Source organism: Mytilus galloprovincialis, chromosome 3 (assembly GCF_965363235.1).
Source record: "Mytilus galloprovincialis chromosome 3, xbMytGall1.hap1.1, whole genome shotgun sequence".
Classification (NCBI taxonomy): Eukaryota; Metazoa; Mollusca; class Bivalvia; order Mytilida; family Mytilidae; genus Mytilus; species Mytilus galloprovincialis.
Window position 1 is genome coordinate 100,438,938 of NC_134840.1, and position 19,223 is coordinate 100,458,160.

At 31.4% G+C, this 19,223-nt stretch overlaps 1 protein-coding gene across 1 annotated transcript in view; it reads left to right on the top strand.

Annotated features, from left to right (window-relative positions):
- The window catches only part of LOC143069528 (BTB/POZ domain-containing protein KCTD3-like), a 38,537-nt gene extending 19,637 nt beyond the window's left edge, over nucleotides 1-18,900 (top strand). The window contains exons 7-18 of the mRNA XM_076244208.1: nucleotides 869-965; nucleotides 2,314-2,450; nucleotides 3,309-3,396; nucleotides 3,745-3,935; nucleotides 7,906-8,021; nucleotides 11,224-11,311; nucleotides 11,581-11,697; nucleotides 12,516-12,686; nucleotides 13,411-13,566; nucleotides 14,117-14,213; nucleotides 14,980-15,112; nucleotides 16,187-18,900. Coding sequence (XP_076100323.1) covers nucleotides 869-965; nucleotides 2,314-2,450; nucleotides 3,309-3,396; nucleotides 3,745-3,935; nucleotides 7,906-8,021; nucleotides 11,224-11,311; nucleotides 11,581-11,697; nucleotides 12,516-12,686; nucleotides 13,411-13,566; nucleotides 14,117-14,213; nucleotides 14,980-15,112; nucleotides 16,187-16,468 — 1,673 coding nt within the window. The 3' untranslated portion in view covers nucleotides 16,469-18,900. The remainder of the gene's footprint in view (nucleotides 1-868; nucleotides 966-2,313; nucleotides 2,451-3,308; nucleotides 3,397-3,744; nucleotides 3,936-7,905; nucleotides 8,022-11,223; nucleotides 11,312-11,580; nucleotides 11,698-12,515; nucleotides 12,687-13,410; nucleotides 13,567-14,116; nucleotides 14,214-14,979; nucleotides 15,113-16,186) is intronic.
- Nucleotides 18,901-19,223: the final 323 nt, after the last annotated feature.

Sequence of the window (19,223 nt, forward strand, 5' to 3'; positions counted from 1 at the left end):
ATGGATCCTTAGGTCCTCCATGTAAGTACACTGTATTATTTCATGGATCCTTAGGTCCTCCATGTAAGTACACTGTATTATTTCATGGATCATATCAATGATATGCAGTTGAATAAGCATTGTTACATTTCATTGTTGGTGTAAGACATTATTTCGCTACCCCCACCCACCCACTTTTCAGTCATGATCAATTAACTCTGAAAAGATGTGGTATTATTGCCCAGACAACTTTCCACCAGAGACCAAAAAACAGCGGTAATAACTATAGGTCACCATATGTCCTTTGATAATGAGCAAAGCCATACTGCATAGTTACACAAATGTAGCTATAAAAGGTGCCAGAAAACAATTCAAACAGAAAACTAACGACCTGATTTAAGTTTATATGTATTAGTTTGTGATAAGGTCAGTTTAAGAGTACTGCAAATTCAGAAATTATTGGGTGCATTTATTATTGCGATTTTGTCATTTTTGACTAAAATGTGATTTTAGTTTTTGCAATATTGAGAAAAATCCTGTTTAGTTCATATGAAATATTTCAAAATGGGAGTTTAAATTATTGCAAATATAACCCTGTCACATTTTTCACAATAATGAAAACATTGCAATAATTTCTGAATTTACAGTAATCATTACTGGTACATTAGTAGTTTCAAAATATTTGCTATGCAGATGTACTAGCATTTACACAATTCATTTTCATGAAGATTAAACAAAAATGTTTTGTTAAGTAATATTTTTTTTGGTATGTCTTCAGATTAAAGTAACAACTAATGCTTATATATATACTTTTTAAAAAACAATTGTGTATATGATTTTTGTTGTTCATTTGTACTACTTATACCAGTACATCCTTTTGTAATTACAGGCCCACCTGTGCCAGAGATTTTAGAGAAGAAACCAGTTAGTCAATCAACAAGTAATATAACAAGATCTCCACAACATACAACACAGGCTCATGCAAGGTAAGTGAGGTCTGAGGTAAATCAACAAGTAATATAACCAGGTCTCCACAACATACAACACAGGCTCATGCAAGGTAAGGGAGGTCTGATGTCAATCAACAAACTTGTAATATAACCAGATCTCCACAACATACAAGATGGGCTCATGCAAGGTGAGTGAGGTCAAAGGTCAATCCACAAGTAATATAACCAGGTCCCCCCAACATACAACACAGGCTCAAAGTGCAAGGTAAGTGAGGTCAGAGGTCAATCAACAATTTATATCACCACCAATTAACACATGCTAATGCAAGGAAAGATGGGTCAAAGGTCAATCACTAAATAATAAGAACAAATCAGTACACCATACAACACTGGGTTATACAAAGTAATTGGTGTTAAGAGGACGATACAATCTGTAAAGGTTTGCAGGCCTCAATAGAATATAATACAGGGTCTTCTAAGTTTAATAGGGTTACTACTGGAAGATCTCTTCAGCATTAATGAGGTTGGAATTGTGATGTTAATTTTGATGCCATGTGATACATTTGATTGGAGAGTGCCACATCCTGCACACATAAGAGAAACATTTTCAGTCTCCTCCAGGATTATCAAATTTTCCAAATTATTGAAAAAATTACATTAAACAAATTATTACCACAGACATGTCGATTTGGATTGATTGATTAATTGATTTTTAAGGAAGTATAGGAGTCTAGAATAAAAAATGAGAGAATTTGTTTACACTTTGCTAAAACGTAGTATCTTTTGATATATGTTCAAAAATAAAATAAAAATGATAGGTCACCGTGCATTTTCTCAAACTACAGGTTGTGACAAAATGACACATTTTGTATGGATTATACAGGAAAAAACACCATACTGTGATTAGAAACTAAACTAAAACAACCAAAAACAATCTACACTTGTAAAAATATTAATATTTATAAGTTATATTCTTATAAACTTGTTCTTTTAAATGAACATTTTTATTATATATCTGCATTCCTGCATCAAATTTTGCTAATTTGTTAGAAAATCTGGACCTTAGGTTATTTGTTTTTTACAATCCAAGATGGCGAAAGACACCCTTACAACCTTAAAGGAAATGAATTTAACCTTGCAGCCAGTTTGAAATGAAGTAGGTAGTTCTAAAGGCTTCAACTATTTCATATAACTGCCAGGTGTTGATATAAAAATAAGAAGATGTGGATATGATCACCGATGAGACAAACATCCACCAGAGACCAAATGATGCTGATGCATGTTAATAAGAGTGTGCCACGTGCTTCGATGGCATTTAGAAGAAAAAACAATCAATCAGTCATTATCAATTGAACAATAAACAGTAAACATTTATTTATTGTAGGAGCCAATCCATGCATGTAAACCAAGCTCCCCCCAGACAAGATGCTGCTACCAGGGTTACTTCATGTTTTGGATGTGTAGAATCAAGAACGTCATTTCGTAATGTACAAGTAGACAAACACAGGTCTGATGTTTTAGGTAAGATAATTATTACTATGCACAATACTGAAATTCATAATGCATATCCGTAATTATATAAATATTCGTCTGAACATGTAACAATTTTGCGATAAATGATAACTTGTATTAAAACTCTGTAAAAAGAACAAAGATTTGACATTGTTAGGCTAAATTTGAGACAAAGTATCTATAATACTAAAATTACGAGGTCCAATTTGTCAACCGTCATCACGTAAAAACGATGAATCAAAGAATTCAACTTTATATATAACTAATATAGTACAATGGTGTTGATTAAAAATTACAACACTCCAGGCCCATTTGTTTTCCACGTAATTAATATTGCCAATATTTAAGAAGTTCTGGGTCGAGTCCGACACCGATACCAATAGTATATTCACCTGTTACCTACTACCTTATCTGTACGTTCCGCATCTGACAGGCGCACCACCAAACGGTGTATTTAGAATTTTGCTTAATACTGTTGAGTAAAAAATACTCCAATCAAGGCCCTTTTGTTTTCCAAATTATTAATATTACCAATAATTGATGGGTTCCAGGTCGATGGGTTCAAACAGAAAGATTTTGAAAGCAGAGAAAACTGTGCATTTTATAATAGATGACAATACCAATACTAAAATAAGGCATACGCATAGTTATATACTTTAAATCAGTCACGGACCCACGATATCACGGTTGTGTTCTAGTATATAATAAATTTACACCTGAAAAAACAAAACAATATTTTGAACTTTGACATCTAAAACCAAAGTTTATACTTTGCAATCATACCACATCTTCTTATATCTATTTATATTCAGATGTTATAACTGGATGATATTTTCTATCAATAAACAAATTCACTTTATTTTTCAGGCTATTTGAATCCACTGAAAGTAACCATGGTACAAGGCCATCATAATTGGATTTGTATTTCATATCCACATTTTGTTTGTTGTTTCAGGTAAATCAACCAATCTGTTTAATACTTTAGGGTGATAAAATTGTATTACATGTATTTAGAAAGATGATATTTAAGACAGAGATGAATAAAATGAAAAAAACAAATGTTATGTCAGAAATAGGACTTCCTTTGAGTTTAATTTAAGCCTTAAATTTTTGTGAATCATTCAATAATTCCGCAATTTCTCTCAAACGTGTCTCTGTTTTCTAAAATTGTTACCACATCAAAACATTTTGACATGAAACATCAATGTAACGTTAATTTATATATTATAGTACAATTGTACATGCATCACCTTGCAAATGATTTCTATGAGAAAAATTAATGATAAAATATAATTCTTTGTAGAATGAAGGATTCAACAGGGTGGCATCATATATGGAGTAGTCCTTACATGGAGAATGCTGTGGATAGAGTGGCATTAAATGCTAAGGTTGTGGCACAGAATCAAGAGAATACAAATAAAATGGTGGCAGCTTCTATGGGAAGTTTTGTTCAGCTGTGGTTAATCATGGATGACGGCAGTAGCAGAGAAATAGGTAACATAGATGATAGAACAGGTCTTTTATTTGAATTGTTTCACATTAAGGTAGATTCATGGTATACCGCCATCTTCGATTGAACAATCACAGTAAAAAATCGGTCTAGTTATTTGCCTAAATCTGCAAATTTGAATACAGATTTGCAATTAATTGGTTAGACTGTTTAATAATATAAATAATTACACCTTAGGTAAGAATCCGGGGTTTTAATTGGTTAATAGCCAGTGTATTTTTCACCAATTTACTGTTATCAAATGAATATCGTTAATTTTTAACGCTGCCGAGGTATTTGCTAAAAGGATATGCCTTTTTTACCCTCTCTGCCGTGGTATTTGCCAAAAAATACTCTATCCGACTGGACGCTTGTAACGTCACGATCATCAATGCGTTTTAGTACATTAACATTCGGTGTAATTAAACAAATATATCATGTTATTGAGGGGTATTTGCGAAAAATACCAGTCTTGAGAATGAATTTCCCTCGCCTTACGGCTTGTGAAATTTAACATTCTCTCGACTGGTATTTTTCGCAAATACCCCTCCGTAACATGATATATCTGTTCAGAAAACTTAGCAATTTATTGTATAATCCAAAATATTTAAACAAATATAATTTTTCTTGCTTTTAGAATCATTTTTTTTCAAACGAGCCATTTAAGGGAAGATAACTCTTTTAGTAAAAAATTTATACTGGACAGATAGGGAATTTTTTTCTTTTTACTTGTAGCAAGAAAACAAGTTCGGTGACACCATTTTTTCTTTTTATTTTCTTAAAACATATTACAAAACCTATCTTTTCCCAATTTTTTTCAAAATTCTATCTCATAGATTTTTTTTTATGCACACAAATGTGTTTTCCCATGAACAATCTAACCAAATTTAGGCAATTTTCAACGACTCATAGCTTGAAAAATAGCACGGTGACCCCTCCTTTTTATTATATATTTGAAAAGAGCATATTAAAATCTTCATTCTGGCTAAGTATAAGAAAATTCTGTCTCAAAAAATATTTACTTATGATCTACCTTAAGATTGTTGAAGGCCGTACAGTGACATACAGTTGTTAATTTCTGTATCATTTGGTCTCTTGTGGAGAGTTGTCTAATCTGCAATCATACCACATCTTCTTTTTTTTATATTAGTTGAGGACTGAGAATTTTTGTCAAATGTTAGGACTTCTTAGTTTTCCTGTACTATACAGAGTAAAATATTTTGCCCTATAACACCCATTTTATATTTCTAAGAAGACTTCAATAGCTAATAAAGTCTGATTCATTTTTTTCCTACAATTTTTTTTTTAATTAAATATTTCGAAAAGAGTTCCATAACCTATCAATATTTTTAGCTATTCTGACTTAGAGTATAAATTCTAAACTCTAGATTATTTTAAAATCACCAAAGTATATCCTGAAGTCAATCCTGGACTCTTTTAAGCTGACCATACAGTATGGGCTTTGTTCATTGTTCAATGCCGAATAGTGACCTTTAGTCGCTTACATCCAAGTCCTTTGGTTTCCTTTGGATACTTGTCAAAAATAAAATTAAGAAAGGAAATGGCGAATGTGTCACAGCGACAACAACCCGACCATAGAGCAGACAACAAGGACGTTTGTTATTTTTTTTTATTTCCGATACCTTTCTAACAGGTGAAAGTTTTTATACGACCGCAAATTTTGAAAAAATTTTCGTCGTATATTGCTATCACGTTGGCGTCGGCGTCGTCGTCCGGCGTCCGAATACTTTTAGTTTTCGCACTCTAACTTTAGTAAAAGTGAATGGAAATCTATGAAATTTTAACACAAGGTTTATGACCACAAAAGGAAGGTTGGTATTGATTTTGGGAGTTTTGGTCCCAACATTTTAGGAATTAGGGGCCAAAAAGGGCCCAAATAAGCATTTTCTTGGTTTTCGCACTATAACTTTAGTTTAAGTTAATAGAAATCTATGAAATTTTGACACAAGGTTTATGACCACAAAAGAACGGTTGGGATTGATTTTGGGAGTTTTGGTCTCAACAGTTTAGGAATTAGGGGCCAAAAAAGGGCCCAAATAAGCATTATTCTTGGTTTTCGCACAATAACATTAGTTTAAGTAAATAGAAATCAATGAAATTTAAACACAATGTTAATGACTACAAAAGGAAGGTTGGTATTGATTTTGGGAGTTTAGGTCCCAACAGTTTAGGAATTAGGGGCCAAAAAGGGACCCAAATAAGCATTTTTCTTGGTTTTCGCACCATAACGTTAGTATAAGTAAATAGAAATCTATGAAATTTAAACACAAGGTTTATGACCATAAAAGAAAGGTTGGGTTTGATTTTGGGAGTTTTGGTCCCAACATAATAAGGGGCCCAAAGGGTCCAAAATTAAACTTTTGTTTGATTTCATCAAAATTGAATAATTGGGGTTCTTTGATATGCTGAATCTAACTGTCATGACTGTGTATGTAGATTCTTAACTTTTGGTCCCGTTTTCAAATTGGTCTACATTAAGGTCCAAAGGGTCCAAAATTAAACTTAGTTTGATTTTGACAAAAAATGAATCAGTTAGGTTCTTTGATATGCTGAATCTAAAAATGTACTTAGATTCTTGATTATTGGCCCAGTTTTCAAGTTGGTCCAAATCGGGGTCCAAAATTAAACTTTGTTTGATTTCTTCAAAAATTGAATAAATGGGGTTCTTTGATATACCAAATCTAACTGTGTATGTAGATTCTTCATTTTTGGTCCTGTTTTCAAATTGGTCTACACTAAAGTCCAAAGGGTCCAAAATTAAACTTAGTCTGATTTTAACAAAAATTGAAATCTTGAAGTTCTTTGATATGCTGAATTCAAAAATGTACTTAGATTTTTTATTATGGGCCCAGTTTTCAAGTTGGTCCAAATCAGGATCTAAAATTATTATATTAAGTATTGTGCAATAGCAAGTCTTTTCAATTGCACAGTATTGCGCAATGACAAGAAATATCTAATTGCACAATATTGTGAAATATCAAAAAAAAAATTAATTAGAGTTATCTTTCTTTGTCCAGAATAGTAAGCAAGAAATATCTAATTGCAAAATATTGTGCAATAGCAAGATTTTTTTTTAATTGGAGTTATCTTTCTTTGTCCAGAATCAACTTAAATCTTTGTTATATACAATATACAATGTATATTCACTTTTTACTACCAACTGATAAATTAAAATAATCTTTACCATTCAGTGATAACAAGCAGTTTTTTTACATCTTAATATTTTATGATGTATTTAAATGAGTAGTTATTGTTGCAAACTCCATTAGAAATTTTAATTGAGATTAGTTTTGGAATAAGGGAAAGGGGGATGTGATTAAAAAAATTGGGTTCAATTTTTCTCATTTGAAATTTCATAAATAAAAAAGAAAATTTCTTCAAACATTTTTTTGAGAGGATTAATATTCAACAGCATAGTGAATTGCTCTAAGAGAAACAAAAATTTTAAGTTCATTAGAACACATTCATTCTGTGTCAGAAACCTATGCTGTGTCAACTATTTAATCACAATCCAAATTTAGAGCTGAATCCAGCTTGAATGTTGTGTCCATACTTGCCCTAACCGTTCAGGGTTCAACCTCTGCGGTCGTATAAAGCTACGCCCTGCGGAGCATCTGGTTTAAGTTAAAATACTGTTACTGGAGATCTTATTTTCCTTAAGTGTTTACTGAATATTTATGGTTAGAAAGGGAAATGGAGTTTCTTTGCTAAAATCTCATCAAGGGTGAAAACCAAGAAACTTCCTTAGAGTTGAGAGACTATTGATAATCTGTAAAAAAAAATCTAGGCAGTGAGGTTAGCTGATGATGTCATCATATTCTCACTCTACTTAAAAATTAAAATTATCACGTATAAATATCTATGCAAAATTGAAGAAAAAAGCAAATAAATTGCTCGAGAAAATAAGCTTGTTTACAGTAATGATATTTACCGGTATACTTTTTTTTTTTGTAGGAATGTTTGATTTGAGTGTATCAGTGGACTCTTTGTTCTTTATTGGAAGTCAGCTGGTGGCATTGAGTCAGTTTGGTAAAATAGGGGTGTGGCATTCCATGACTCAGCATTGGCAGGTTAGTATTATAGAAGTAGACTAACAGCAAGGGACATAACTCATTACAATTACAATTACTTGTACATTTGTGTTATGGTGACTTGAGTAACACCGGTATCACTCTGATTACAATTCTACCTTGACAGGTAAGTTTGTATTTAGCCTATAAAATACTTATTTAGCCTTGAGAATTGAAAGGTCAGTTTATCCCATTCATACAATAGAAGTTGATAAATTTTGCTTCATGCCATTTACCTTGTCCAAAATTAAGGTCACTTTATTGTTATTGATATATTGTTAAAGTACAAAAGAACCCTATATTCTGACCAATAGGCAATACTTAAAACTTTCTGCATCTTGATTTAATTGTTAAAAATCTGTTTATGTTGAATTTTTGGGGTTATTTTTGGCCTTTTAATTGCATATTTCTTTACATGGTAGTTTTTTTTTAGAAATAAAAAAAAACTATCTGCTTGACTTTATAGAAATAGACTATGCTTGCAGGTTATATATTACACTGTCATGTATTTTGTTTACACCAAATCTAACAGATTATTATTTTATTGCAAAATATTTTAAATGAGAGCTGAAATTTTTTCTATCTTTAAATGTGCATTGAAGGTTAAAATAATCATAATGTGAACAAGAATGAAGAAAACATCTTGGTCCCAAAAAAACATCATCAACCAGGATATATATTTTCAAATATTAATTTATCATACTAATATCAGTTTAAATCTTAAGCCACTGTTTTGCATGTTATTAACAATGTAGGTCATGTCCCAACAGAAAATCAATAAATATGACAGTACAATGTACTCTTAGCACAAACACATAAGGTCACTGTGAAATAGACATCTAGGGCAAGAAACAGTCAGTTATACCAAACCAGTTTGACTAGATGTCTAGTTTAAAACCAGTTTGATTAGATGTGTCCTATATATTGACAATGTAAATGACATGAGGACCTGCATGGGTTTTTCTAATATCTGTATTCTTTTAGGGCATTTTTCTTTGAATAGCCTTAAAAATAACTCATTCTGTAAAATTCTCATGAAAATGATTTTATTATTTAGTCTTTCTCATACCTGTCAACCTGTGACGATGAAAATGCAGGTCATGACCTGCATTGAAGAATCAAATCTCAGGTCATAACGCGTACGAACTTTTTCGAGCTGAATTTCAGTATTTATGGTACATTTTCTTATAATGTATATCAAAGATACCAAATCATCAATGCATGTTCTCTTTGTTAAGTCATTTTAAATCTTATTAAGTATTATTTCATTGCGCTTTTAAAGATTTTTATAAATTTGTGTAACTCAGTCTTGTGTTCTTTACTTTTTGAGAAAAAATACTACAATCGTCAAACACTAGAATTTAATTTTTTTTTTTTTTTTTTTTTTTTATCTTTATTTAGAATTTAATGTAAATTAATTCTTAATTGTTTGAGGCTGAAGACCCTGTAGCCTTTCACCTATGATATAATATAGTAATACAGTTAAAGGAAGTATAAATGTAAAAAATAATTTTCAACTTTTAAAAAAAAAATTGTATAAAGGTATAAAAATAATGAAAAGTTATTTTTCAATATGTATTTGAATTTTATATTTCGATGATTTAATCTATTTCACCTATAAAACGTAAATATAAGGAATAATTTTGAATGGTGACAAATAAGGGGAAGTAACTCTAGTTCAGCAATTTATTTACGACCTAAAGCTAAGGTAATTGGTGTTAATTAACAGTGTGTTTGACACCAAAGCTGTCAAGTGAAGCCATGCACTTAATGGGTCACTTAATTTGACAGTTTACATAGCTAGATGAACTTCCTGTTCATGGAAGAATTACGAATTTGCCGGTATTTCAAAGGAATATTACTTATGAAATCAATCTCAAGGCTAAGAAATACGGGTGAAATCGGGTCATTTTCGGAATTCCCGGGTTATTACAATGACCCGGCGGGTGTTCCGGGTGATCCCTCAGAAAATCTCGGGTTACACCCGCAGAATACGGGTCAGTTGACAGGTATGCTTTCTGTTACAAGATTATTTATCAATTCTGTAAACTGATCATTATATTATCAGTATTGCATTACAGTTACCTAATTAGTTACCTTTTTATTTTGCACAGTTATTCTTTAAACTTTTGCACCGCATTAAATTATTCTCTATTCCTTATTTTGTTGTTCATTTTCTCTATTCTCTATTTATTTGTTGCTATTACATGTATTCTCTATTCTGTAAACCCCATTTTGACCCTTATAGGTAAACTTCTATTGTATGAATGGGATACCCTGACCTTTCAATTCTCAAGGCTAAATAAGTATTTTATAGGCTAAATACAAACTTACCTGTCAAGGTAGAATTGTAATCTGAGTGATACTGGTGTTACTCAAGTCACCATAACATTTATTATTCTAAGATTTTTAAAAAGCAACACAGACTATTTCATCTTTTGTTTCTCATGAATGCTTGAAAATTGTTGACTAAACAGAATACATGTATTACAAACACATTACTGATTAATAATGTTATCTCCTTAAAAAGGTCAGCTCTAATACATTCTGACATTTGATTTACTGTAAATTCAGAAATCATTGCATGCATTTATTTGTTATTTTGTCATTTAAGACTAAAATGCTATTTTTAATTTTGGCGATATTGAGAAAATTATGTTTAGTTCATATAAAAAAATTTAAAATGCGAGTTTAAATTATTGAGATTATAACCCTGTCGCATTTTTCACAATAAGAAAAAACATTGCAATAATTTCTGAAATTACAGTAGTCTGTGTTTGAATAATGTATAGTGGGTTGACACCTTAATTAGGTTTGTTACCTTGTGTATTAGCATGTCAAAAATCTGGCTCAGGAAGTTGGTCAAGTACATACACTTTTATATCACATTTACATGCATGTTATCGTCAACTATATGCATACACTAGTTGCAGCTGCACTTTGAACACTAAGCATGTGATAATTCAAATGAGGTCAAGTGATTGTAAATCTGTACAAGGTTAATATCATACTGTTTATTAGCAATAGTGTTGATATAAAAGGTTATTCACAACTTTTGTACAATTGAATGAAAAATTGAAAACATTGCTGTACAAATTATATGAAAACATTTAACCAAAAGTAGAATAATAGATTAAAACTCAGCTGGTTCGAATTCCAAAAATTACCATCCTCGCTTATGAATTTTCTGTATATTTTCTAGATACAAGATGTGATACCCATTACCAGTTATGATACAGCAGGCTCATTCCTTCTCTTAGGTTGTCAGAATGGATCTATCTATTATATTGGTAAGTCTTATAATTAGCCAAACAAATTTATGTACTAGTTAAATTTCACTCTACTGATAATAAACGAGCTTGCAATATTCCATCCGGTACCAACAAGTACTGACCTACCAGGATTTGATTCATTTAGAACCTGTACTTAATTTTGAATATCTGAATTTTTCACTTTTTTTCTGTACTGCAAGAACAATCCTTCATTAAAGAAAATGTGTTTTTAGTCCCATTAAAACATTATTTTAATTTTATGAAAAAAAAGTTTTTATTTCCCACAGATATGCAGAAATTTCCCTTGAGAATGAAAGATAATGATTTACTAGTAACAGAGCTATACAAGGATCCTTCAGAAGACATGGTTACAGCTCTCAGTGTTTACCTAACACCGAAAACAAGTAAGTGAAAATCGATAGTATTCTCAGTTCTTAGGATGTTCTACAAAAATTATAAAAAAGATAATGACTGAATTTTTGGTTTATCTCAGACCAAAAACTTATAAGTGTGATGATCAATCAGTACTTCCAGTGCTTTCATTGATGTACTTGTAGTGTCTACAAGTATGTATATCTTGTTAGTGTGTTGAGGGACTAGTAATATCCCAGAGTATGTATATCTTGTTAGTGTGTTGAGGGACTAGTAATACCAGTCTGATGATTGATGTGCAAATATTAATCAGTTCAGTTTTTCAGACTCTCTAAACTTGTGATTTTGAAAAAGGATAAGTTCTGTCATTACTTTTATTGTGGTATATATATTAATCAAATGTTTAGACAGTGTCTGCACTTTTTGTTCGCTTAGACTAAAGCTGTAGTTAGGCAACAAAATTATAAGAAAAGATATGTTATATGCAGTAAAAAAAATAAACTTTGTGGTACAAATGTATATAGATGAACCTACTGTTTAAATTAATCAGTACAGTATGATGAGTAATCTATGTTATTTATTTGATTTACTTTATATAACAACTAATCAAAGTTGATGGTGATTTTACGGTTCTGTAAGCTCTTTGATTTGATTTACAATTCTAAAATCTAGATTCGTTATGTAGGGTGAGTAATTCAGTGCTTTTGATTGAAATTTTACCTCGACACCAAGATGAGGATGAATAACCAGTTCTGTCCTAGCTTCTAGAGCATTACTGTTTGAAGACTATCATTTCTCTTAAAAACGTCAACCATTGACCTTTAAAAGATCTAAACATTTTGTATTTTAGGTTTGAGTGGTAACTGGATAGAGATAGCCTATGGTACCAGTTCAGGGACTGTTAGAGTTATAGTCCAACATCCAGAGACTGTGGGTCATGGACCTCAGTTGTTCCAGACATTTACAGTACATAGAAGTCCAGTCACAAAAGTCATGTTGTCAGAAAAACACCTTGTATCAGGTACAGTTGTAATTTAGAAAGTGTTTAATGCAGTTTTAGAAGAAGAAAGATAGAATATTGTGGGTTTATTATTATTTGTGGGGAACATATTTAATGGATTCCTTTGGTTTCAGTGAACTACAAAATTGAAGTCTTTAACAATGTTAAGAATTCCCATAGGCTTGAATGTAGAATTTTTCTTTACTACAAAATCAAGTATCTTAATTGACAATTCATGATATTGTATCAAATGGTGCAGAAAATATTGTTTTTTGCCTAAGGGGGGCCTCTCTAGTCATGCTTCAGTGATTCCCTATATAATCAACCAAATTTTTCCCACAAAGGCCAGTCCCCCCCCCCCCCATACCCCCCCCCCCCCCCCACCCCCCCCGCTCCCTTGGATCCGCCTAGGAAAAACATCTAGAGTTCAACATATAGTCTTCTTTCACAGAGACTAAACTTGTCAAAACTCTTAAACAATCAAACATCAAATTTAAATTGCAAAAATCATTGTAAGATATGACATAAGAAAACCACTAATGTAATAATTGTATTTTATATTTTAGTACAACATACGCCTACTTTCTGATGAGGCTCTTGACTTGCATTTTGTGACTCTATTGTCATAACTGGGTTGTATATTTCAGTATGTAGTGAATACAACCATGTGAGAACTTGGAGTGTAACCAGATTTAGAGGAATGTGTTTTGTGACTCTATTGTAATAACTATGTTGTATATTTTAGTATGTAGTGAATACAATCATGTGAGAACTTGGAGTGTAACCAGATTTAGAGGAATGATATCTACACAGCCTGGGTCAACACCATTAGCTTCCTTTAAGATTGTATCATTGGATGAAGTAGAGGAACAAGCTAGCTCTTCTACAGGAAATGACTTTGGTAACAAAAATATATCCATTTATTTTTTCACCTTTTTATTTGAATGAAGGATAGATGTATTTCATGTCAATGAGACAGCTACCCAAAAACAACAAACAAGTAACAACCCACATAAAATAATGATGTACCAGATGTTTTTTCTTCGGTGTATATGAGAGTTTGCTCAGGCCATCCTAATTAGGTTTAAGGATTCATTTACTTGAAATCAGTTTTGTTTATATATTGACAGTTGAAAATGTGCAAGTAATAATAAATAATAATAACAAGAATTCAGAACTGATTTAGAGTAATCCCACTTGAGTCATTTTGAAGGCTTTTAATTTGAAATGTTGCTCTCGTACATAAAAAAAAAAATTGTGACAAAAATAAAAATTAGCAACCAGTTTCTTGTTGATTGGACTGTATCTAAGGACCAAAAATATAATGAGCAAGGCGTAATTGAATGAAAATGTACATTTGTCAAAAGTGATAGTGAGGTCTTCTTTAAACATAATGCATGCTCTAATGCACAAGAAATGTAATTTTGCTGACTAAAAAATTTCTCTTTTAGGACCTTACGGGGAACAAGATGATCAGCAAGTGTTTATACAGAAAACTGTTCCAGAAACAGATAAATTGTTTATAAGGCTATCTTCTAATGGTCAGAGGTATGTGGTCATAAAAACAGATTAAATATGTATTTCTATTTTCCAATGGCCCATGTTTTGTTGTCATGAAAACAGATAAATTATTGTAAGGCTACTTTCTAATGGTCTATGATATGTTGGTATACAAACAGATAAAATTTATTTAGATTATCTTCTGATGATCAAATGTTAGTTGCCATAGAAACATTTAATAATAAAAGTAAAAAAAATGATAATCTTAATATTAGATTAATATTGTGATAGAAAAGGTTAATTCAGCTGAATGTTTTAATCAATTACTAGGAGTAAAGAGAAATCAAGCTTTTCAATCAGTATTTGTTAAACTGCTATATATCCAATAAAATTATTACTGTAAATTGTGTGGTTCAAATTTCTTGAAATATTTACATTTTTGTCAACAGCTCAAAGTTAATATTTTTTCAAAATTTTATGAGAATTGAACAAGCCAAATATATTCTAGTCAAAGTATTGGGGACCTCCTTATCAGGATCTGAGAACCTGAGATCACCCAAATACAGATATTCTGTTTTGTATTAATTTGTAAGACCCTCTAAAGATATACAGTATTTTTTAATAGCATCTTTCATTGTCATGAAAACATTTCAATCTATATTTACGTTTAGGGGCCAGCTGAAGGACGCCTCCGGGTGCAGAAATTTCTCGCTGCATTGAAGACCTGTTGGTGACCTTCTGCTGTTGTCTGTTTTTTGGTAGGGTTGTTGTCACATTCCCCATTTCCATTCTCAATTTTACATAATTTTTTCAGAGTGTGTGTGATATCTTCTGTGGATAATAGCAGTATAGCAGCATTTTGTGTACATGAGTGTGAGGGATCTAATAGAATGGGTTCCAGACCAAGAAGATATATATTTACTGGTCATACAAATGGTACAATACAGGTAAATACAAAATATTAAGAATTTATTACTGTAGATTAATTTATTTTGATGGGTATCAATTTTCGTGAATTGCTGAAAACTTACATATTTGTGGATATTTGATTTCGTTGTTTTGCCAATCCCTGCATACAAAACCTATTGGAAATATGTTATTCATTGAACATTTGAATTCATGGTCTGCCTGTTCCCATGAAACACACGAAAATTGGTATCCAACGAATAATAATGAATCCACAGTAAGACTAATGTTCTATCCTCCAAGCAAAGCTGACCTTTAATGAATTTTATTTTCTTTTTTTGGTTCCTTTATAGCTCGAAATGTTTCACAGAAAAGTAATTTTTGAACAACATAAATGTTATGTATTTAAAACAAGGATATATGTGTTGCCTTTCTACAAATAAACAATTTGTAACAATCAGAAAAATATGTCCTTTTACTTGTGTCATCAAGGGCAAAAAACCGTCTAGTAACCTATCCACCTGAGTAGACAATCCATCTGTTTGTCTGTTCACAAGAATCTGGGTAGAAAACTTTCATAAACTGTTTCTTGGCTTCTATGGTAGGGAATAATTGTATACTTGGTCTAGTGCTTCATAATGTTGAGTTGTAGCATGTAAGCTATCTTAACATCAGCCATGCAGCGAATTCTTGTTTGCTGATAGTTTTAAAATTTTACAACATTCATTGTACCAGGAAAAATTTTATGTCAAACTTTTCTTGTCTTCTATGGAAGGGAATGATCAGTTAGGCTTCAGAGACACAATTTTGAAATTGAAGCAAACCTGTATTCTATGTCATCGTCATAAATAAAATTCTACGGAAATGCATTGTGAAATCATAAACAAGGGGATATAAATGCATATAAGGTAAAGGTCATTTGACTGGACAAAAAGCATAGTTGCATTATGAAAATCAATATCAAGCTTTACAAGAATAACCCTCATCAAAAGTAGGGTGTCTCTAAATGACTTATTCCACGATATCGCTTTTTAAATACTAATTTCTGAATATAATAATAAAACTTTTGAATCTCTGTGTAATGGTGCCATTCTTCTCTGTTGATACTTTTGTAGATGTGGGATCTGACAACAGCCTTGGAGATGATGAATAAATCTGATGGTGAATCAAGGAAAGGAGGGCCTACACCAGAGGAACTTATGAAACTTCTGGACCAATGTGATCTGACTTCGCGAAATACCACACCTAGTATCAGCCCAGCCCCCTCAGTACTACAGGTTCCTATGGGACCTACAGTCAGTTACCAAAGTTCAAGGCCAAATTCTATAGCCATGGACAGTGATGCAGGAGAGGAGGATGGGAATTATTACCCAGATACAATTGTTACTAAGATATAAACATGTGACCGAGGATAAGATAATACAATAGTTACAATGATACATAAATGTGATAGACTTTTAACTTTAGAATGATATGTTTTTACCTACTAGTGACTTTTAAGTTTTAACCAGATGATTTTTTTTCTTATAGCTTTAAATACAATTAGCTTATATACCATTTTTTGGAATGTATGGTGGACCCTCAAAACATCATTCAAACTTCACTAATATGTCTTCAGTCAATGGATTAATCCTTGATGGCATTATAAGTTGAATGCTGACTTTTAAGGAAGAATGTGATATTTTTGAATGATTTTCTTACTTTCTATGCACTGTGATAGATTATTTCTTTTTGGATGTATTCAATAAATCGTGGATTCAGAATTTTGTGCATGGATTTATAATTGTGATTGCTGAAAGATGAAAAAACTGCAATATTTAATTACTACAATTTCAGCAGATGCTGCACACACAAAATGCTTTAAAATTTTTACATGTATTTATAGTAATAATGAGAAACTTATCTGTCACATTTTTACCCCTTAAAAAGTTACCTTAAAATTTAAATCTACAGTATATTTTAATTATAAGGGCATTTGCATGAAGTCTCCAAGCATGAGGATGTTAGATAGAGTAATGAAAGATGAATGAAAAGGTGATAGAAAATCAGAAAGGTAGTATGTGAGATAGGGAAAAGTTGTCTTGTCCGGTCCCTCATAGTTTGCTTAGTTTCTTGCTTCTTGCTTAAAGTTGTATACTTCATATAAACAATTTGATTTAACAGTACTTTTTTTTTAGCCAAAGATTTAATAAACTTGTTAATATTTGAAATCATCATCATTACTGATCAACTGATTAAGAGGGTTAGGCATATAAATAATATAACGCTTAGACTTTGCTGCGTAATTTCTGGTTATTGAAGGAGATTATTTGAAATATCAATAAGTGTTGGAACGTTTATTTATATTCTCAACTCCTGAGAATAAAGAAATTGTAAAGAAAAGGCCAAGCAACCCATCTCCTTTAAATTTTTATGCCGTGAATTTTTATGCCCCATTTATGGGCATTATGTTTTCTGGTCTGTGCGTCCGTCTGTTCGTTCGTTCGTCCGTTCGTCCCGCTTCAGGTTAAAGTTTTTGGTCGAGGTAGTTTTTGATGAAGTTGAAGTCTAATCAACTTGAAACTTAGTATATATGTTCTGTATGATATGATCTTTCTAATTTTAATTCCAAATTAGAGATTTAACCCCATTTTCATGGTCCACTGAACATAGAAAATGATAGTGCGGATGGGGCATCCGTGTACTGGGGACACATTCTTGTTACTATTAAATCAATAAGCATTGCCATCTCTGTCAGTTGAATGTAAAAAAATGTAAGAAGTGTTTGATTTTTACCTCCCAATGTCTTGTTAATGGCTGTTGATCCACTATTCCATTTAATTGAATGTGGAGGGTAGGGAAGAAATTTTGACCATTTTTTGTTGGTTATTTATGATTGAATGTCCATTGGATGATGCCAAATTTTTGAAATATTATAATACAAGAACAAATTATTTTGGTTGTGTTAGGATTTTTAAGTCAGTTTTCATATCAATTTAAATGGATCGACCCTCAGAGAATTGATGTAAATATTGATTTATTTTTAAAGCTTTATAATTGAATTATATTATTGTTTATAGAAAATTGATCTGTGATAAATGTATTTGTTAATGATTGTAACATTTTTTTATCAATAAAAGTTCTTGTGGTACTAATAATAAATGCCTGAAATTTAGGACCATCAATTTCAAAACCTCTTTATGCATTTCCATGGAACTATAGTAGTTTGTCTTAAAATTTAGATATTACAAATGTAAAATGTTTATAAAATATTATTTCGAGACTACAGGGTGGAGGTCTAAGACAGCTAAGTGAGATAACTCATAAATCAGTAATACACTTGTTTGTAGTTTCATAATTGTGTATTATTAAAGCATTCAGGTGAATCATAATAACAATAAATGAACTGCGTCGGATAGAAATCGACCTTATGCATGTATACATCTACATAAGTAAAACTTTGAATTATTTTTGGCACGTTCAAAAACAAAATTACGAAATAAAAGATGAATTTTGATATGTTTTGTAGATTTTCTTATAACAGCTCAATTTTCAAACATTTACAGACTTTCCATAGAGATTTTTTAAACCAAAATAGGTTACAAGATGTATTAATATTCATTTGCATCAGGTCTATTTCTATCCGATGCAGCTCAAATGTAATTGTTATGATAGTTCCAAACGTACCTATGATTTAAAGAGTTATGTCCCTTATCATGGTCTTCCTCCTTAATGGAATTGTGTAACCAAATTCTGCTTGATTTGAGTATTATATTAATATTTGAATATTTTTTCCATGCATATTAATTTATTAAATGAGAGATAGTGCAATAAAAAATTGATTCATAAATTTGTGTTGTTTATCTTTTCAAAAAGAAATCCCAAAAGATTATTTTAGTGTACATTGTGTAATGTACCACAAAGAATCAGTTCTTTGATATAACTAAGGAGGAACTATTTGGGATGAGCTCTGAAATGCTCATGTTAACAGGGCACTCTGGCTTCCTCCACCAATAAAAAAACTGACCTATATGTACTAGTGTAATAGTGCTGAAAGTGGCATTAAACACCAATCAATACACATGCAAGTTTTATATTTCATTTAATTGTCATGTGAAAACTTTCAGGAATAAACACCACCATTTGTCTATCCAGGAATCAACAAGTAAAAAT